The 22318-nt window shown below is 44.9% G+C and overlaps 1 protein-coding gene across 1 annotated transcript; it reads left to right on the top strand.

Moving 5' to 3' along the window:
• The first annotated feature begins 363 nt into the window (after positions 1-363).
• Positions 364-14077, top strand: LOC102845074 (vegetative cell wall protein gp1-like). The gene is made up of 4 exons (XM_006880129.1): positions 364-368; positions 1527-1756; positions 7746-7947; positions 13972-14077. The coding sequence occupies exons 1-4, from the start codon at positions 364-366 to the stop codon at positions 14075-14077; spliced, it is 543 nt and encodes a 180-aa protein (XP_006880191.1).
• Positions 14078-22318: the final 8241 nt, after the last annotated feature.

Below are 22318 nucleotides of genomic sequence, written 5' to 3'. Positions count from 1 at the left end.
CACCCCAACAATGGACAAGCCTTTATGGTGAATGATGGTACCAGAGAAGAATGCATTCCTTAGAACAACTGACCATAGATCAAGGGCAGCATTGGCCTGGAATAAAGCAAGAAAGCAAGACGGGACAGGAAAGAGAGGTGAGTAGAAACGGCAAGGAGGAAGTGGAGAGTCGGCTGGTACATTGCAGGAATTTAAATCAATGTCAATAATCAAAACATATGTTAATTGTTGAATGGAAAACCTATTTGCAAAACTTCCACTCAAATGAAAATAAAAGCTTACAGAGAAGGATGGGGTAGAGAAGGAAGTTGACGGCATGTTAAAGGAAGGTCTCGATGAAATACTATTTGGACAGACACCGACATGACGTGAGGAGATAAAGCAGAGCGGCTGAGGGTCTGCATTTCAGGTCATGGAAGCGACAAATGCACAGACCCTGCGGATCGGGCTGAAGAGCAGGTGGGCCAAGCAGGAAATAGATTTCTAAAAGCAAGCAGTCGAGGACCAGAACTGCAGGTGTCCTCTTAACATACACCACACCGGGGAAAGAACCAAAGCAAACAGTGCAAAGAAGCGGCAAAGGGCTTAGGGGTGTGAAACAAGACAGTGGCACGACTCACTCAGGGCACTCACTGCCATGAGATCGGAACCAACCTCGAGTCAGAACTGACCTTCCACTGGGTTTTGGGAGGCTGACCGTCTCGGGGAGGAGACCGGCCATCCTTCCCTCAGAGCAACTGGTCATTTGTAACCACCTGGGGATGTCACCTATGGGTCCGCAGTGCAGCTTCCTACCAACCGTGCCAGAGAACGAATGTGACTAAACACAGGTATACTGAACAGGTATACTGAAGAACGCCTTCTGCTGCTGGGAATGAAGGAAGGAGAACGCGTCAAAAGGAAAGTGATTGACAGTGAGAAAAGAGACGGGGTGATTAGTGCAGAATCTTCAGCTAAAGAGAAAAGTGGTGAGGCTGGGGGCCGAGCAAGAGTGAGACGGAGGTTCTGTCAGGAAGGCTGAGCTGGTGGAACGGGCTGACAGAACAGCGGGGGATTTAGAGGTAAAACAGAAATCAGAACAACTTGGTTGTGTATCTGACCCAGAAAGTGGAAAACCAGCCATACCATACTGATATTTAAATAAAATAATGCATGAAAAGCACTTAGCACAGTGGCTGCCATCTAAGTACATAATGTGCTATTACTGATGTTCATTATAATTATTATTTTTATTACAGCCAAGCTGAGAACTAATTACAGGTTCTTGGCTCAGCAGAGATGAGTGTAGAGAAATCTCTAATCCTTCTGCAGAGCTCAGCCTCCCCAGCCCCAGCCCCATCTCCACCACGGCCTTCCCAGCCCCTGCCCTGCACTCCCAGGCCTGCTTCCCAAGCCCCACCACAGCGTCCCCAGGATCAGCCTAGCACCCCACCTCCCCTTGCCAGTGTCTCCCCAGCTCCAGCTCAGCTGAGTACTCCAGCCCCAGCCCAGCCTCCTCAGCTCTAGCCCAGCACCCTGAGCCCCAGCCCTGCTTCCCTTGCCCCACTGCTGCCTCCCCAGCTCCATCCCAGCAATCTCAGCCCCAGTCCTGTTTCCCCAGCCCCGCTACAACCCCCCAGCCTCCCTAGCCCCACCCAGCCCAGCACCCTGAGCCCCAGCCCTGCTTCCTCAGCCCCACTGCTGCCTCCCCAGCTCCAGCCCAGCTCAGAGCCTCAGTTTCAGTCTTTCTTTCCCACCCCCCGGTCGAGCCCTCCAAGTGCTGGCTTTGCCCTGACTTTACCTGTGCCACCTAACCATGAGTCAGCCCATTTCTCAGCCCCAGCAAGGCCTCTTTCTCACCTGAATCCCCAGGTAGCAGGAGAGCAGTGTCTTAAACCACCATCTAGGAGGCATCATCCATTGATTTGAGCACCTGCCACTGATCTTCACTGCCTATGGCAAACTGCACACCTCACAATTCAAAACCCCAGCTTCTGCCCCTCCTGCAGCCTTCCACTGCTGAAGTCAAGCCCGAGCCCCTGCCTGTGCTCACTCAGGTGAGTCCTGGGGGAAGCGAGTTCACGTGGGGACCCTGATTCAGTACAGCAGGGACAGAAATGACATTTCCAGGAGAGATCTATTTCAGTAGATTCTACTCAACCACAAAAGTGCTAGAAGAAGCCCAAGAGTTGAAGATACCGTCACCGAAAACAACAGCCCATCATATCACACACAACGAGTAAGAAAATGAATCCACAGAGGTTACTTGGGCAGACAGACATGACAAAGAGATAGGGACAAGTGAACCAGCCCATCCACTATCATGCAGAGGCCCCGCAGACGGTGGCTGAACACGGATATCTGAAAGGTGCTGCATACACATCTATCAGATGGTGGAGCTAGGAGGCGGCAACACTGCCAACATTTCTTAATTATAATCAAATACTCAGATGAATTAATCACTTCAGGAGGCACCAAGGTCAACCGACATGACAGTCCACAGGACAAGGTTTGACATTTTACTTTGGTGAATAGAGACTGCGGAGTTAAAAACTATGGACCATCTAAGGTACAAGCTTGGTTTTCTCTGGCTGGAGTAAAGAAGAGCGAGGTAAAGCAAACACGGAAACAGAGTTCTTAGCACTGAGAGACTTCACAGTCCTCCGCTTCCACAAACCGCGGGCCTAAGGATGGAGATAAACCTGGCTGCAACTGCTCTGAGAGGACTCACCAAAAAGGTCCTAGGCAGAGCAGGACATGAACGTACAAGAAAACCGAGATGGCCGTAAAGGCCAGGCTGAGTGGCCTGAGGGGGACCAGAGGAACCCTGGACGCCTGGCTGAGCCACTATGTTGAGCCTGAAATGGAACTCGTCTCTGTGGTACAACCTTCAGTCAAACAACCGACTAACAGATCTCGAAGGTGAAGAGTAACGCCAGGGAGCCAGTCAGAACTTAGAAGACTCCTCCTCATCGGATCACAGGACGGCACTGTCCACGGATAAAGGTCAGCGCGTAGGAAGGGGGAGCATGGCAGGATGAATGGAAAGAACTCGGAGAGAAAGTGGGAAGAGTCACGTGCGGGTTGTCGTCGATGTCACAGAGAAGAATGTCTAGAAATGCTGGGAGCGAACAGTTTAAAAGCGATGTATGATAGGGTATCATGGCTATGACAAGAGTCCAGAATGAAGGCCACGTAGTGGAGTGTACTCGGGTGGGCAGTGAGGGGGGATTGTATACAATGAAGGAAGTTTTCTTTTACTTTTCAGAGAGAGGAGTCAACTGGGGGGAGGGGTGGGCAAGGAGAAAAGTGCAACAATGAATAAATGGAAATCCAAAATATCTGTAAATGTTCATTAACATTAATAAAATTTTTTTTAAGAAAAGGAAATGCTGAGATAGAATTCCAGTCTGCTTTGTGAACTTGAACTCAACTAATTTTTAAAAGTGTTGGAAGATGCTGAGTTACCGTGTAGACGTAGAACGATATGTCCAGGACAAAACCAGTGCTCAGGGACTGCTTGTAAGCGTGAGGGTACATGAAATCACCTGCCCTCAAAGACAAACAGAAACTTCTGTTGGAAGTTTCCAGTATTTGACAGACTCTTAAGGTCTAGGCTGTTCCAGGTCAAAAAAAGGAAATCTTGAACTTGATGGCCGTTGTTGTCCTAAGCCATCCACTTAGAAGCGATCCATAGCTTCTCCCCAGCAGGTTTTCAGAGGCTGTAAGGCCCACAGGACACTGCCTATCTATGAGCTGGCGGACTCAAACCTCTTGGCTTTGAGTTGGCAGCACAACTCCTTACCTCTAGGCCACCAGAGCCCCTGTTGTTACCAGGTGACATCAAGTCAGCTCTCACTCACAGAGACACTATGAATAACAGATAAAAATCTTGCCCTATTTGCACCGTTCCGCATCCCCACTAGGCTCAAGTCCACTCTGCAGTGTGTCAGTCCACCTGGTCGAGGGTCTTCCTCTCTCTCTCACTGACTTTCTACTTTTCCAATCACGACTGTTGTTCCTAAGAAATCCAAGCCATATCCTTTAAGTCTTTATAACACACTGCCAGACTTGCTGGACGAGGGAAAGAACCCTCTGGCTTCCATTCAGAGCTCGATGAAGGTATCCACGGTTATCAGGTCAACTCTGCTGGGGTGAGCCCTGCTTTCTAAGGTACATACATCTGGGAGGGAACACAGTTCTGTATACTCGCTCTGAGACTGAAAATGGTTAGTGCTTCCAGACCTGACCTGTCAACTTCCATCTGAGAAACATCTGCCCCCCTCACAGCTGGCTACTAAACTTGAGGGTCCCTTCCTGTGGACAAGGCAGTCCTATTTTTGTCCAGAGTTAAGCAGGAGTAAGGAGAGCTGGTTTCTTGGCACAATGGGATACTCTTTGTGGAATCTTTTAGGTGCTTCTGACATGCCCTTGAGACAGCTTAGCACGATGCCTCTTAGCTACCCATCAGTTCCTTAGAATCAGCAGGAGAATCGCAGTGTTCACATGTGGCAAGCCAGTGACCAAGTGATCGGGTTCAACTGCAGCTTCTAGCCAAAGGTGCTTGAGAAAAAAGTCACGATTTCCTGGATATCAGGTAATATCGTTCTTGTAATTTTTTAAATACTTTTCTTCCCCCAAATGTATCTCAGTGTTATGCCATCTCCTCTCTCTCCCTTCTTGCTTTCCTTGTTGGTTCTCCCCCGCCCCCATTTTCTTTCATTTTTCAACACTGAAATACCCAGTCCCAACATGCACCATAGAACAGCTGGTGGATTCAAACTGCTGGCCTTCTCGTTAACAGGCAAATACTTAGCAGCGTGCCACCAGAGCTCCCTTGCTGGTCAAACCCTGATCTGTATCACTTAGCATGGTGCCCTTTAGTGCACGGCGTTATTATGCTGTGTTTTGTGAATCCCAAGCAGTAATCAGAAGCTGGTGGATTTGACAAGCTAACCCTTTGGTTAGAAGTCTAGTGTCACCAGGCTCCTCAAGGAAGAGCTCAGGGGAATATATCAAGGAAGACTGTTCCAGGCAAAGCAGCTCTCTGGAAAAGAACTCTGTTTGTGATGTTTGCTGATTTCAGTGGTGCTTACATTTCTATCCTCATGGTTTCAAGCCATCATGTGGCTACTGTCTAGTATGGAACTGGGAGGAGACACTCATCATCGGGCCTGGAGAGTCAGGACCACCTGCTGCTGGCTGGGTCGTTCAGCACACGCCCGAAGAGAGGGTGTACTTAGCCTAGAACTGCTGGAGGAGGCCTGCTGTTGGAGTGGACCAAGCAAGAGGGGAAGAAGTGGGTGAGCTGAAGAAGACAGCCTAGGATCAGGGCATGCAGCGCCATGCAGGCAATTGTCAAAACTCTGAGTGAAATGGAAAGATTGCAAATTTGGGCCTATATAGTGCCTGATACAACATCTGTGAAGTGTTGAGAATTTAGTAGAAGGAGGTCAAGGACATAGCAAGAAGTCCAGTAGAGACGGCTATTGCAAAAATCCAAAGGAAGTTGGCTTAAACATCAACAGTGAGGAAGGGGATGAAGTTGGATTATGACTGCGTTTTGAAGGGAAATTGTGGGATGGATGGGCAGTTGGAGAAGAGGAGAATCGATGGGATGGGTGCTAGGGGGTTTTGCCCAAGTTCTGGGAGGAAAGGCTTTGGCATTTACTGGGTTTGAACATTGCAAGTGGATGGATTTGGGAGAGGAAAGCAGGAGTTAAGTTTTGGATATTTTGAGTTCAAGATGTTCATTATGTATGCAGGTGGAGAAAATGAATAGGCAGTTGGAAATACAAATCTGAAGTTCAGGGTTATAAATTTGGGAACCATCATCATGCAGATGGATACTCTCAACCTGGGAGTGAATACAAATAGCAGAGGCATGACTGAGGACTTGGTTCTGGGCACTGCAAAGTTCTGACATCTGGAAGATAAATAGGAACCAGCAGAGAAGGTGGGAAGGAGGAGAATTAAGAGAGAAGGATGCACCAGAACGTGTGCGAGGTCAGTGCTTCCTGAAGGAAGAATAATCATGCTGCTGGTGGACCAGGTAAGACTGAGATTTGAAGGAAGCAGCCTGGAGGTCACAGATGGCCCTGATGGGTGCCTTCTGCAGCATAGAGACAGGGACAGCCTGACTGTAACGGATGCCACAGGAATGGGCGGTAAGGAACTGGACGCTACTGGTTCTATCTTGGATGAGAAATTGTGCTACATCGTGCCTAGTGGAGCAGAGGATGGAGGCAAGAGCTGCAGGACGTGAGGTCTAGAGAGAGTTTGAGAAATTGCTATATTATAACCACAGTATATACACTGAACAAGTGTAAGTGCTCAGCTTTTTAGACAACTCTAAAACACGATTGATGGGTGAATGAAATACAAGTTCAAACACAAAATGTTACAACGGAGGATAGTGATTTCCTGAAACGAAGTCATTGGTGTTACATTTCCAAGGCCAAAGGCACATGTCCATTTGTCTACCTACTAATTGCAGTGCAATGAATAACTTTTATAGGTCTTTTGGGCTAAATTTGTGCAACATGAATGGACAAGATTATGGAAATAAGGGGCTTGAAGCCCACCTGGAGTACTGGACAGCACTGCTAATCATGCAGGTAAGGTGCATGCACTCTTGTGCGGATGCCGTTGTTGTTAATGCCATCATGTTGAGTATGACTCCAAGCAGCCCTGTGAACAGCACGTCTGTCCTGTGCGGTCCTGTCAGCTCTGACACACTTGAGTCCATCGCTGAAGTCACTGTGTCAGTCTGTCTCATTGAGGATCTTTCTCTCTTCCGCTGACCCTCCAACTTTCCAAGCAAATAAGGTATATAAACAGGGTGGGAATATCTATCTATCTATCTATCTATATCTATATCGGCTACCCAATGTGGACAGAGAGTGGGGTGGGGCTCCCCAATTAAAACAAGCTTAGAAGGAGGAGTGGCATCCACTTCCATAATAGCTTGCCTCTGGAAACCCTATGTACCTGGAGAGAGGCTGAAAGGCACCCAAGCGTCGAGGACTCTCCTTCATAGGGTAGCTATGAGTCGCCTGCGACTTGATGGCACTTAACAACAACAACAACAACAATCTATATCTAAGTGGCATAGCACTGCTCTGTCCACTACTTGGAATATATCCAGAAAAAACGAGAACTGCGGCACAAACGGAGACTTAAAAACCAATGTTCACAGCAGCATTATCCACCATCACAAGAACATAGAAAGAGCCCAAATATCCAACTACAATCAAATGGATTGAGAAATTATGGTACATTCACACAATGGGATAGTACACAGCATTCAGGAGCAATGCTTTTGTAAATCACTACCTAACTTGGGAAGGACCAAAGAGCATAATGCTGAGTGAACTCAGTCCTAGAAGACAAATGCTGTGTAAGACCATTCTTGTAGAACATGTATGAGGATATATGGGGGTCCAAGGGGGGAAGATGGGGAGCGGAGGGGTGAGGATGGGTGGTGGTGGCGGAGTTAATCATAGGATCACACAGTCTGAGGCATGAGGAGGAGTGAACGAAGGAAATGGGAAAGATGTAGTGAGAAAAACAATGTGTATGAACTTTGTAAGTAAATCAGTATTTTATTTAAAAAAATAGCAATTCTGTCATGGTGGTGCTGTGTTTAAAGCACTTGGCTGCTAACCAAAGCCATCCATTACTTTGCAAGAGAAAGATGTGGTAGTCGGCTTCCATAATGATTACAGCCCCGGCCACCCATAAGACCGTTCTACTCCGGCCTGTAGGATCACTCTGCATGGGCTTTGACCCCACAGCAGTGTTTGGTTTGGAAACCGGCACTTGCAAAGGGGGCCCTGGCCACAAACCTGGGGAAGCATCAGCACTCAGAGGCACTCAGGTGGAGTCCCCGCCTTTCGCCTCACACGTCCTCCTCATGGGCACGTTTACCACTGACAAGACGGCTGCCATATTGAACCTCAGTTTAAGGTACAACACTATTAATTCAGAAATGCTTCTCTTAACAGTCAAGTAAGTTTGAAATATGTAAAATGGACACCATTAAATACAAGGATGTGTTTTGCCTGAAAAAGTCAAGCTGTTTATATTCTTGTCCTGAGTCCCTGATGACAGCCTGCTACACACCCCTTTCTCTATCTATTCCATTTAGCAGGTGCAAATCTCCTATTTTGGAATCAGGATAAGTCATAATGAAAACAGGAAAAGATCAGGTACAATTCCTTATGAGTGTCCCCTCAGCTAGGCAGAGATCTGGGCAGATTAATAGTCCGAAAAATACAGGTCTTTTTCCAGCACTTCCACTGAATTTTCTCAATAGCAGGCAAGAAATATCAATACAAAATCAACACCACACAGTAAGCAACTACATGCATTTGCTCACTTCCCCAAGCCTACAAATAATTATTATTTCAGTCACAGCATCTTACTTGATAAAAATAACAAATTTACCCTCTACCGTTTTCAATTCTTCTGTTTGAGATGTAATGAGTATGATAGAAAAAGTTTTAAGATTTATGTTAACAACCAAGTAACTAGGTGACTTTACACAAGCTCTCTGACCTCTTTACTACTTACTTTCTCATTTGTAAAAAATAGAATAATAACCACATCGCGACGCTGTTGTGAAGGTTAATAATACAATTTATAAAATCATTACGACAAATTTCAACAGAAACAATTATCACTCATGTTCATTTCTTAAGTGAAAAAGACTAAGTTGTACAAATGTATCATTAAAAATAATTCTGTCTTAAGCTTGTTGTAACTACTAATTACGCACATATTTTCTGTAACTCTTGCTAAATAATCTACTTTAAAGAAAAATCTAGCATATGAATCATACACATTTCCCCAAATGGCCACAGTCAATCATTATCTTTCTACTCTCAGTATTTTATAAATCCTACCATCTATTTCAGCTGCACTGCAATCCCAAAGGCATATGGTTTAAGTCCACCAGGTGCTCCGGGGGGGGGGGGGGGGGGGGGGGGGATGGGCGATCTCCTCCAGTGCGATTACCTGCCTCTGAAAACTCGCCAGAGCGTCACCTATAGGTCGGTTCTGACTCGATGGTACAACAGCAACAACAGCCACCACCGTCTCTTTTAGGATCCTGTGCCTGACCCTGGTATTAACTATACACACAGTCAATTTTCAGACACTTGACATTACTTAGGAAATGATGGTTGGGTGCTAAGTCAGTCCCAACGCTTAACAACCACTTGAACTGCTTACAACACAACGAATCCCTGCCCAGTCCCTCTCCATCTGCACGCCCATCGACTCCTGAGTCCACTGCTGCGACCACGTGTCAGTCTACATAGTGAGGACTTCGCCTTTCCCTATTATCTTCTCTACCAGGCATGATGTTCCTCTCCCGGAAGTGGCTGCTACTCTCAACACGGCCCAAATACATGAGATACAAACTAGTCATCTTTCCTTTGAAGCACTCTGGCTGTCCTTCTTCCAGGGCAGATTTCTCAGTTCTTCTAGAAGTCTCTGATATATTATGGTGATCTCCGGTGGCTTGGGGGGGTATGGCATTGTGCTGCCAAGCCAAAGGCTTGCAGTTCAAATGCACCAGCTGCTCCTCGGGAGAAAGATAAACAATCTCCTCCCTTGGGATTTAGAACCGCTGAAAACCCAGGAGGATCAGCGAGGAGTCAGTTCTGATTCAAGAGTGCACAACCACAACAACAGGGTACATTCAATATTCATGAGCACCTTAATTCAAAAGCATCCATTCTTCATGAAGCAGAATACATAAATAAAAAGGCAGGCAGCGTCTCGTCAGGCCAAAGTACAGGAGTCGACCTGATGGAGCCACAGCCTCCAACAGTTAGCTGATGAGTGCTGAATGTGCAAAAGCTGGTGTAAGTGCTTGGAGTTCTTGGAGGGCTGTTTCTTTTTACAATATGCCAAGAATTTCTATCCAGAATTTGGATGTAAAGAAGAAAATTCTACAGAGGAGGGAGAGAACCGTCTAAAAGAGAGATGTAACTGGGTATTTCTGTCATCACAGGAGACTAGAGCGAGGGCTGCATGGTGGAGGGGACCTGGGGGAGGGTTTGTAAAACAATGAAAGAATCTTTTCTTTTACTTTTCCATAATTTTTGGACTCATGTACTTATAACTTGTTAGTCAAATTTTTGTCTTCTAGGTTGCAACCCCCCCCTGATACATCTTGAAGGATATGTACATGTACAGCCAAGCACAATCAATAAGAATGCATCTGAATTCCAAAATCAATCTCCATAATAGTCTATGTGTTTCCTACTGCCAAAGGGGCCCTTTAGAGTAGTGAGAGAAGATCTTCACCCTGAAACCCACAGCGTCCCTTTTCAGCAGGAAGTAGCTAAGAGAATACGCCGTCCCCTTTTCCTTATGACTCAGGGTGAAGTCTCTCTCAGGGAGGAGTGATAGGGAATGGCAAAGGACACACTGACAAAGAAGATTAATCAGAACTGGCTTTGACAAGCACTGTGGCATTTGGACAAGAACAAACTGGGAGGAGGGTAGAGAGAATAGTGCAACAATGAATGAGTGGAAGCCCAAAATCTCTGTAAATGTTTATGAAAATTAATAAAATATAATTATAGAAAAAAAAAAAAAAAAGAAGAAAATTCTACCAAATAAACAATGAACAGGGTAAGGACATTTGTGACCAAATCATGTTCTGAGTGCTCAGGGAACTTGGGGAAGATGGCACTTAGATCAATGAGCCTTTGGGCCTTTGCACAACTGAACACCTAATCCCTTTTTCAGAAGGATGCACATTATGCCCAAATAAGCAATTACGTCTTCTCTCCACATCAGTAAACTCCCACTCTCCCTCCTTCACATTCCCCCTTCATTTCTCAAAAAAAAACCCCGTTATCCTACAAATTTCCAGTGACTCAGAAAAGAATTAGAGTTGTGAAGGAGGGAGATAGGGGAAAGTAGAAAACAATCACTCGAGAATCGTGAGTCATTTCCATTATGCTAACATTTTTATTTCATAATTTCAAACAGCTTCAGTTTTTATCTAATTTCCAATTGAGATCTTAGTTCATACTTGAGTTTCTCTTCTGAAAAGGTTGCAGTGCACTTGTATATTAAAGTATTTAAATTTTCTACACTTTAGCAAACTGTTCATCTTTTAAAGTGACCCTCTTGTCCTTGGCCTTCATAGTAAATGAAGGTGAGGATTAAAATTCAACTCTTTCACCAACGTTTTCTTTAATGAGAAAAACAAAATTGAATTTGAAGTAGATTAAGTAAACTTGCTTGATGTCACTCAAGGTGAAACTGAGATGCGAAGCATTCACTAGATGCAAATATACCGCTAGCAAAGAAATTACTTGAGACTCTGTTTAAGCGGCAGTGGGTAGCATGCAAATTCTCTGGCCCCACCGATCATACTGCATGCTCCCCGATGCCCGAGATGTGTGTACCACACCGTGACCTTGCCCAGAACACAGACAATCTCAGAATGTGGTACAGAGGATCTCTCTAATAAACACAGGCTCTCAAGCTTTGAGGAGTTTGAGGATCACATGGGACACTGGCTACAAATGCAGGTTCCCAGCTGCTCCTCCAGATTCTTCATTCATGAGATCTGGATGGAGCACCAGAAGCTCAACTTTTACAAAGCACCACAGGCAACTCTGACGCTGATGGGCCACAGGAAACTCTCTGGAGAATCCTGATGAATCTGTGATTGTTGCAGGTGGATGTCGTGAAATAATAACCACTTGAAGTGGAACAGAACAGAACCGGGTCTCGTTCCATGCCATCTTCATCATTACCACTAGGGTCAGGTGTTCAGTTGCAGCTATTATGTCAACCAATCTCAAGGAGGATTGCCCTCATTTTGGTTGACCTTCTCCCAAATGTGGTGTCCGTTTCTAGTGATGGGCTTTTCTTAATGACATGTGCAAAGCTACCATCATGTCTCGGGAACGCTTCATTTCTAGTTCTTCAAAAGCTGGAGGGTTTTGTTGGGGTGTGTGTGTGTGTGTGTGTGTGTGTGTGTGTGTGTGTGTGTGTGTTCTTCTAGTAATCCATGTTATATTCAACATTTTGTCCAACATAATTTTGATGCATTCACCATTGTGTGAGACGATCATCTCCTTCTGGAACACACCATCAGAGATGCCTGAAGAAAACAGGCATTTAAAGCCCAATGGGAAATGGAAGGGCACTGGTATTTATCATAACAAAATAAGCCTTTCGGTTGTAAAGCACTCAAAACGTGCCTGGGGAAGAAGAGCCTACTCAAAGGAGAATCTGCCATAACGATGAGGATGGAATGAAGTCCTTATCCAGTTAAGGACCTTCATTTGCTCATGTGATGAGACTCAAAATGAAAAGAAACAGCTGCAAACGCAAGGCCTTCAGTGAGATGGTCTGACGCACTGGCTCCAGCAATGGGTTTGGGCATGACAGATGACGAAAACACAACAAGCCAGGACAAAGTTCCTCTCTGCCGCCCGTCAGGTGGCCGTGACTCCACTGGACTCAATAGTACCTGTCACCAGTGGCAACAAAGACTTTTTCTTCCTCAACACCAAGTCTCAAATCCCATGTAGGAGAGTCATCTTTTTACTCATTTATTCAATAAATTTGTTTCTTGACATCATGCTTCTAGATTGTCCAAAAACTATAATAAATTGATTGGGATTAGCGTGGTATGAATTGCAGTGAACTAATTCTATTTTCTATGTCAATTTTAAAGCATTTTTTGCTTTACTACTGATGAAAACACAATCCTTTTTTTTTCTCATTTCAGTGGTATTCTAGTAGTGAAAGTATTGAGTCAGTGGCTATATTTGGATAATTTGTGACCATCTTTACTAGTTTTTAAGACTTTCTCTGTTTTAAAATCTTGTTTTTTTTCTTTTTTCTTTCTAGTACCTTTTAACTGTTGTTATCCCTGCATTTCATTTCTCGGGTTTTAGTACAACAAGGAATCAAGGGTGGTGAATGTGGGTGTACGGATGGATGTGAGTGCACTGTATACTTGAGCATGTACACAAATAAAGTATATTTTTTATAAATGCTAACCGAAAAAACCCTTCTGATGCATTGATTTCTCTTCTGTCTTCTTTTTATGTTGTATAACTATTGCAGGTATATGAGGAAGCTGAGAAGATGATGGTTTGACTCGGTCACATCTTCACCATCACACCTTTGATGTCTTTGCTCTCTAACATTTTAAAGAGGTCTTTTACAAGAGTAGAGATGCTCTTCCTTCATGCACACTATAACCTCGGATGTAACTGGTGCCTTATAAACAAAACAAAGAAAATAAATAAGAAAGCAAACACAGTGTCATCAGCCCTAACCTGACATAAAATATTACAATGGTTTTCCTTGCCTCACACTCTACTACACAAGATCTACACTTGAATATGTATCTTGCCATTGACACACTCTCAGGACACTAAAAAGATATGAATTCCAATTTCCCATCATGCCACTGGAATGCCCACTTCAGCACTTAACTCTTCCTGAAGCGAAAAGGATGATGAGCCACGTGAGATGTTTGGTAGAACGATGGCTACTTAAGAAAGGGCTTGGATGATATTGAAAAGCCTAGAAAAGTTATCTGTACCCAAAACTTTCCTAATGTTCTCAACAAATGAACTAAAGATGGATAAATTAATATACTCACTCCCAGAGCGCTGATGTCTCAAAACAGGGAGTCACAGACAGTTGATGGGCTTCCACTGCTTGGAAAAATAGGGCCCCCAAAGAGGAAGATCTTGAACAAGCAAAGCTGACACAGTGACTCCAACAACGGACTTGAGCGTCGTGGAGACTAAGATGCTGCTGCAGGATGCATCAGGGCTTCAATAAACTATTCATAGAGCCACCATGACGCATAGTTGACTCTAAGCCCTTACTAACACCCAAGCCCAAGCCAAACCCACTGCCACTGAGTTCGTTTTGACTCACAGCAATTACCACTACTCCCACTTACTCTCTCTTCATGCTCCTCTCTATCGGCAGGTACCAGCTATTCTTCCTCATCCTCTCCTTCCCCCAGCCCTTCGCCCTCTTCCCACACGCACAGACCCCCTACTACCCTTCCAATGCTGCGACTAAATTGATCTAGGGCTCCAGGAGTTCTTATTTCTCTTGCAAGAGTAACAGTCATTGTTTTTAAACATGCTCAGAGACCCAAGGTCTCTGGTGCATTTCACTAAAATCAGAGTGCTGACTCCTAGGGGCCGAGAGTACACTTTTCAGAATTCCTACTGACAATACTCCAGGGAGTATGAGTTCATCCTTTCCACCTGATGGAACTGCAGCAGGAGAAAACTCCTGAGAGCCAAATGGAGAGACATAGGCCATTGTCCAGTGGAGACAACCTCCATCAAGGGCATGGACAGGAATGCATTTGCTTTCAAGTTGAGCCTCTTCAAGCAGGATTTTGCTAAATCAGTTTAATCCCACCTACGTAATTCACTATGCACTAACAACTAACAACTGTTATTAAGCAAGGCACTGCTCTGAGGGATTAAGCAGGAGTCCAGCAGGAGGGAGTTGTGGACGTCCACCTGAGTTTTAGTAGGTATGGTTAAGAGTCTTCCACATATCAACTCTTAGCAGGCTGACAGGTGAGAAGGGTACGAGGTGGTCCATCTGACTTTGGGTCATATGTTCAAAGGTGGTCCATTTGACTGCAGGTCCTACATTCAAATGCCTTTAAGAACAGCAGACTCAGGAAGCAGGGAGAGCTGGCTAGCTGGTCCTCCAAAACCCAGCAGCAACGATTCCACGTAATGCCTCTATACAAGATGATGGCTCTGAGAAGTCAGATTTTTAAAATTTTTCAAAAGAAGCCAGAAATTTAATTTTCACGTGACAGTCACTGCATTTTCCTTAATTAAATTAACATATGCATATAGTTTAAAAATCAAAGGCTTCTAACAAAGAACAATCGTAACTGTCCATCCCTCTCCAACCAACCTCTACCTCTAACCTCTGTAGCCAACACTCCCAACTTCTCCCTCTGTTTTCGTGTTGTGTGTTTTTTTAATTTTTCTCCCCGTAATTGTGGCTTCTTGCATATTATTTAAAACACTATATATGCCTCTGCTTCTTTTTCCTGATTTAGCTCTTCTAAATATGTGTTTCTTGCACTCATAGAAATAATTCTTTCCTTGTATTATTCAACGGTATACCCTGCCCCCCTTTCCACGCCATCCCAGGCTCCGCGTGCTCCTGGCTCTGCCGCTGACCACCACCACTAAGAGCTTCCGTTTGCGTTACTCCTGAGTTTGCCCTTCTCCCGCTTTCTGGGTTCCACGTTTCCCCTTTTTTGGTGAAGATTAATTCTATCAGAAATTGGAAGTCCTGCTCATTTAGCGGAACACACCTCTAGTGGCATCCTTAAATTAAGCTGCTTTTATGGGGTAAAGTCTTGAGGCCTCATGCGTTTTAAATGTCTTCCTTCTCCCGTCCTTTACTGAGAATTTGGCTAGTATAGATTCCTCCGTTGAAAATAACTTTCAGAAATTGATGAGCTCTCTCCATTACTTTTTAGATTCCTGCCCTGCCAGATAGACCTTATGTTATTCTGATTAATGTTGCTTTAGCTCTGTCCCCTTTTTCTCTCTGTAAGCGTTAGGATCTTCTCTTTATGCATGGTCAATAGACATTTCCTGGTGACACGGAGAGACGTTTTATGAGAACGCGAGGGTCCAAAGCTGGCAGAGTCAATTGCTAACCAAGTGACCTATGGAACTCGCCCTACAGTACCTGCATTAAATGAGGATAAAAGAACGCCCTTCATGTGAAGTGGCTGTGAGGATTAAAGGGACGGTACTTCAAAGCCATCACAGCAGTGCCTGGCACTCACAAACAATCAATAGACAGGGGGGTTTACAATTACGGTTATAATCAGCACCATGATTCTTTGTTCTAGTGGACTTTCTATTAAGCTTGTGTGCATCCTTCAGTCTTGTTTTCTGAATTGAATCTTAAAATTATTCCTTTCCTTCCATTTTCTTTCTTTTTTTCCCTGAAGTCCTATTAACAATACTTTTACGAGCAAGAAGGAGGGGTGAAAGTTAATTAGTGTTCGGCTTGGCCCTACTGTGGGGAATCTCTGAAGTAAGAAGAATAAACTCTTTCCACAGCTGTACCATTTGTACAGGAAAATGCATCCACCAGCTTGCATTAATGAGGAGGGCAGGGAAGGCTCATGTGAGGAGGGCAGGCCGTTATCATTTCCACGAGGAGAGGGCTACAGCGGGTAACATAATATGTGGTCTACAATGTGAGAGGAGTGTTTCCGGGTAGTAGAGTAAGCTAGAAGGTAGTTTAGGACCTGCACAAACAAATCCACTGTCACCAAGTACGCTCCAAACCCGAATGAGCTTCCTGGAGAGTAGAACCGCCCAGACGATTTCCAGGGCTGTAATCTCTGTAGAGAAAGATGGACAATGTCCTCCCACGAGAATTACTACCTCTGAAAACCCATTATGCAGTTAGTCATGGGCCAGTTCTGACTTGAAGTTACACAGAACCACCATCTCTAAAGGAGCAGGCTGCTTGACCCTGTTCCTGTAGAGACACTGGTGAGGTCAAACAGCCAACCCTCTGGTTACCAGGTAAATGCTCTGACCACACTGTGCCACTGGGGCTCCATGCAGGGAACATAGGGAGGATTTAAAGAAATAACAGGGAAGGATTGTGGAAAGAGAGCCCCAAAGTCACCCAGAAAGCCTCCGGCTGCCCTGCCCCCTGGGGTCTGTAGGTGCTGGGAATAAACCTAGGCATACTGGTTGGTCTAAGGACTGAGAAACTGGCACATCCACACAATGGAATACTATGCAGCACTCAGGAGCAACGATTTTGAAAAATACTACATAACTTGGGAGAGGCTGAAGAGCATTATGCTGAGTGAACTAATGCAGTCTCAGAAGGACAAATACTGCAGAAGATCATTATTGTAAAAATGGAAGGATAACTAGTAAAACATGTACAGAAACTCAACGGGGGAGGGGACCAGAGGAGTGAGAATAGGTGGAGGTGAAACCACAGGGCTGCGCAGTTTGGGGGGTGGATTGGGGGAGTAAATGGGAAGGATCCGGGTGAAAAGACAGGGTAATGATGGGCAAGATCCAATGGTGATCGACTTTATAAAATATAATGTATGAGACTGATTGCATGAGACACAATATGAGTAAAGAATAGGGTGAAACACAATGTACATAAATTTTGTAAGCAAACCAATTTAAAAAGATAATGTAAAAAACATATTACAAATAAGTGGTTACCAATCACCTTTCCTCTAGGAGCTCAGTGTGACATGACCAGCTCTGGCTACCCTGTGTCCCATCCCTGCCACAAGGTGGGCATTCTCAAGGACACTGTCATACACAGAGCATGACACCAAGGGACCACACTGTGAATGAACTGGCCCATTGCTCAGACCACATTTCCCCTTCCTTTATCCTCAGATCCCTTTTTTTTTAAATTAAGGTTTTAAGGAAAGTTTATAGAGAACTTGGATTTCCATTCATTCATTCATTGTTGCACAAATCCTTTTCTTTTTTTAAACATCCCAACCTCTACTGAGTCAGAAGGCTATAAAGCCAGGCACATTTGTGCCGCGAGATACTGAGACACACGTAGCTTCCATCAGGGAATATGCCACTTGCCTTTCCCCACCCTGAGCTGATGATGGAGCAGCTGACTGGAGACACACACACACACACACACACACACACACACACACACACACACGGCACTAAATGAAAATCAACGAAGGCCAGGAGGCCTAGGATCCGCTTGTGCGTCCAAGCAATCTGCTGACCTCTCGCTGACACGACTTATTATATTTTAGTGTCGGAATCAATTGAATGGTGGGTTCTAAAGAGAGCAACTGAATACATTTGTGCTTTGGGAAAAAGCCACCTCAGTGGCCCCCATCCATCTCTGCTCTATGGAAGGGAAAAGCCTGGAAGTGCCTTGTTTTCTTTCCACGGCAATATGCCTGCAGAGCACATAAGGATTCTGTAACACGCAGCAGCCACTCTGATTTATCCTCTGAAGGCAACGTCGGAGCCAACGAGAATGTAAATCTCCGAGAAATCGCCTTTGTGTTGGGAAAGTGGATGGGCCGTCGTCCACCAGGTCCCAGCCACGTACAGGCTGCAATGCCCTCTGGTGGTAGATGCAGTTTTCCTGCACTGGGCCCTTCTCTAAGGACTCCAAGGGTGGGTGAGCCACAGGCCGAGGGAAACTGTGTCCAGGACTGAAAGCAAAGCAATCAACACTAAAATATATAACAGGAACAGCTCGGCATCTGGTGGTCCCTTACACTTGCTGGGGACTGCCTACTGAAAGAACATGGACATGGTATCCGAAAGAACAGCTCTGGAGCCTGGCTCTGTGCGTGTATGCTGGATGGCCGAGGACAAGTCCGACAGCCACAGCCACTGCCATGGAGCAGATACCGACCCATCGAGACCCTGGAGGACATAGCAGAACTGCCCCCTGGACGTGAAGGCTGGATGCAGATCTTTCTGGGAGTAGACTGCATCATCTTTCAAAAACCAGCACCCACAGCACCACCATGAGCCCTTTATCTTCTCATCTGTGGAAAGAGAAGAATTCCTATCCCATCAGGTCATTGTCTGCATAAAACAATAAGCAAATTGTGTTAAACCAGGGCTGACAGTGACCTCTAAGCGGCAGCTGTCATTGAATCTGTGATGCAGCTCCGCATGGTTCTGGATTCTTTGCAGAATTTGATGAGATTGTGGACGATAACAGAGATTGAAAAACTACAGATTTGAACGTTGGCCCTGTCCTTCCAAGAGAGACAAGGCAGAGAGCTGGAAGACCGCTGGGAGGACCCTGCGTGATGGTTTCGTTCCTCAGTGTGCCTGTATCTTACTCTAGAGCTATTACGCTTCAGCAGCCCTTTGAAAACTCACAAGCTATTTCAAAGACAGAGAATCCCTATCTAAACAACTAGTTTTGCACCAGTTGATCCAAGGTATTTTAAGGCCTCAGGACTGTCAGCAAAGTGCCCACCAATTTCATTTTAAGTCACAAAGCAGCAACTGTTCTCCATGAGTCATCTATTTGAACGGCTGAACTTATGCACATAAAATTTATTATTCAATAAGATTCTCACCACTGGGCCAATAGGGAGCTTCATGATGGACAGAGACGAGATTGAGATCGTTGATAACTTCAGTTTGCTTGACTCCACAATCAGCACTCTTGGCACCAGCAGTCAGGAAATCAAAACAGAAATTGCACTGGGAAAGTCTGCAATCAGAGACCTCTCTAGACTACTGAAGAGCAATGATGTCATTCTGGAGATTAAGGTGCACCTGATCCAGGCCATGGTCTTTGCAATTAAATTACTTGGTACACATCAGAGGGCTGGACAATAACTAAGGATGACAGAAGAAGGATCAATGCCTTTGTGTTGTGGTTCCGCGAGGTGTCCCTTTTTCGGGTGTGTTATTTTGCTGTTTTGTGGGGGCTGTGTGTGGCGTGTGTGTGGGCTCTCTGTGTCTCTCCCCCCCCCCCTATCTCTTTTTGTGTCTGTGATTTTTTTCTTGTGTGTGTTTTTAGGAGTGTTATAGCCCTGTGTTTTTTCTCTCCTCTAATTTTAGAGAGAGACAGTGTCTCTTTTATTTTTTGGTGTTATGAGATGTGCTGTGTGTTTTATGTTTTTATTTTGTTCTTTTTTATTTTTTTTTCTTCTCACACAGTGTTTTTTTTTTTTTTCCTCTTTTTTTTTGTGTGTTTTGTGGTTTTGTTATTTTTTTCGCTCTTTTTGGTGTCAATGTGCCTGTTGTGGGGGAGCGCGTGTCACTTTTTTTTTCGGTGTGTTTTTTTTTTGTTTTTCTCTTCTAATATTATCGCTTTTTCTCCAGATGTGGTCTTCTAGCTTTTGGGGCGGAGTGTGCGTGTGGGTGTTTTTGGTGTCTCTCTGTGCCGTGTGCCCTCTCTTCTCCGGGGCACAGTGTGGAGCGCTGTTTTTTCGCTGTGAGCTGTGGGTGTTTTTGTGTTTTGTGTTTTTGGCCTGTGGTCTGCGGGGACGCTGTGTGTTTTTGAGGGGGGTGTTTTTAGGGGGGGGCGCCTGTTCTTCTGTGCCGCGGGGCCCCGCGCCACTCTGTGGCGTGTGGGCTTTTTGTTCTTGTGCAGGGGGGGGTGTGGGTGTGTCTCCCTCTCCGCGCTGTGCATGTGGGGGGGGGGTGTGTGTGAGACTTTTCTTCTGCGCCGTGTGGTGTGTTGTTGTTGTGCCCTATCCTCTCGTCTCTTCTCTCTCTGTGAGTGTGGGTGTGGGGCGCTCTCTCTGGGGCTCTGGTGTCTGCGCGCACTTTTTGTGTCTCTGTGGATCTTGTGCGCCTTTTTGGTGTGTGTGCTCTCAACCCCTTTTTTTTTTTTAGAGATTTTTTTTTTTGTGAGTTTTTAGAGAGTCTGTGTTTTTCTTTTTTTTTTTTTTTACTCTTTTCTCTGTGCCCCCCTCTCCTCTCGTTTTCTCTTTTCTTTTTCAAGTGTAATTTTTTTTTTTTTTTCTCTCTCCCCCCCAAGTCTACTCCACTATGCAGCCTTCATTCTCATGTCATGACAATAATACCTAATCATATAACCCTTTTAAACAGTTTTCTCCCTCTTCTGTTTCTATTGAACCCATCTTTCTCAGTCTCTCCCCAACCCTTATGTCAGTCCTCTTTTATAACAGTGGCATTATTCAGTATTTGTCCTTTCGTGACTAAGGTATTTCACTCAGCATAATGTCCTCCAGGGTCACCTATTTTATATAATGCATGAATTCCTTGTTTTTTCAATGCAGCGTAGTATTCCATTGTGTGAATATGCCACAGCTTCTCTATCCATTCGTTTGTTGATGGGCACTTGGGTTGTTTCCAACTCTTTGCTATTGTGAACAAAGCCGCAATAAACATGGGTGTGCATATATCTGCTTGGGTGGCAGTTATGGTTTCTTTAGTTTCTTAATGATTCTGTTGTTAGATCCCATCAGGTCAGCCCCAACTCATTGTGACCCTGTGAACAAGTGACCAAATCCCTGCCTCCTGATAACGTGTCCAACGTGAGATGAAGTCTCACCATCCTTGATCCTAAGCTGTAGTCTAGCTTCATGTTTTCCAAGACAAATTTGTTTACTCTCTGGCAGTTCAGGGTATATTCAACATTCATTGCCAATTTCTAAGATGTTACTTGTGAAAAACAATGGTCGATACGCACACCACTGGCTACTTACATCAATCTGGGCAAGGCAATGACATTCACCTGCAATGGCGATCACTGCATTCTACCCTCTGCACTTGCACTCACAGAAAGAGAAAGAAAAAGGGAGAAAGACTGTTTTGCTCAAGAATAGTCTTGAAGAATCAGTAAAAGTGATCAATTTTGTTTTGTCTCTACCTGTAACCAGACATGCTTTTTCATATCCCCTGTGATATAATCAAGATATTCACAAAGCACGTTTGCTGCAATCCACAGTAATAAAAGCTGTCTTGGTAAAGGATCATAAGCCGTCACTGGAGTTGCTGACTGAACTGGTCATTTTCCTCACAGTGCACATTTTTCCTTGAAAGACTTTCTGATAAACTGCAGGCATTCAGACTTGGGCAACTGGCAGACATCTTCCCAAAAGTGAATGAAGTGAGCCTGCCACTTCAAGGAAAACAACTGGTATTATTTGTTGCTGATGATAAAATCCACACTTGGAAGTGAAAATGAGATTTTAGAAAGCTTGTCTGCGCCACTGTGTGCTTGACAGTTTCCCTGTTTTTAAAGACTTTGGTGATGAGATTGATGGTGATATTTTAAAATGTAATTTCTGATGGTGTCTGACTAAATGCATCAACATTTTAAGAGATGCCAAGCTTTGCAGGAAACATTTTCCAAGGGACCCATGTGTGACATTTCAGAATCATGCATGGGGAAAAGATCCATCTGAGACGTGCAATTCTTGTCCGTGCCAGACAGGTAAATGAACTGAACAGAATAAAGGATGAAAAGTTCACGGATACCATTCTATAGGGTATATTTCAAGTAACTTCTGTGATACTACTATTTGTCAAGAGAGCTCTGGTAGCCCAGTGGTAAGGAACTGTCCTGCTTATTCAAAGGGACAGTTAACACCCACTGGCTGACGCACAAGAGAAAGCCGGGCAATCTCCTGTGAGACTTACCACCTCTGGAAACCTCCCGAAGGGTCAACTATGAGTGGTTCCAATTGATGGTACGAAACAACACCTGCGTTTGTTAAGGGAGCCTGGTGGCCTGGAGGTGAGGAGTTGTGCTGTAAATCCAACGGCATGTGGGTCACCAGTTCCTCAGGAGAAAGATG

Source organism: Elephantulus edwardii, unplaced genomic scaffold (assembly GCF_000299155.1).
Source record: "Elephantulus edwardii isolate Elephantulus edwardi_28Jun2011 unplaced genomic scaffold, EleEdw1.0 scaffold00006, whole genome shotgun sequence".
Classification (NCBI taxonomy): domain Eukaryota; kingdom Metazoa; phylum Chordata; class Mammalia; order Macroscelidea; family Macroscelididae; genus Elephantulus; species Elephantulus edwardii.
The sequence above is the reverse complement of the archived record's forward strand: the minus strand, read 5'-3'. Positions and strand labels throughout refer to the sequence as shown.

Excerpts from the sequence above, each read along its gene's own strand:
- LOC102845074 (XM_006880129.1), top strand. Across the intron at positions 1,757-7,745 it reads CCCCCGGTCGAGCCCTCCAA|GATCACTCTGCATGGGCTTT; the intron begins GTGCTGGCTTTG and ends TCCGGCCTGTAG. Across the intron at positions 7,948-13,971 it reads ATATTGAACCTCAGTTTAAG|GTACCAGCTATTCTTCCTCA; the intron begins GTACAACACTAT and ends CTCTATCGGCAG.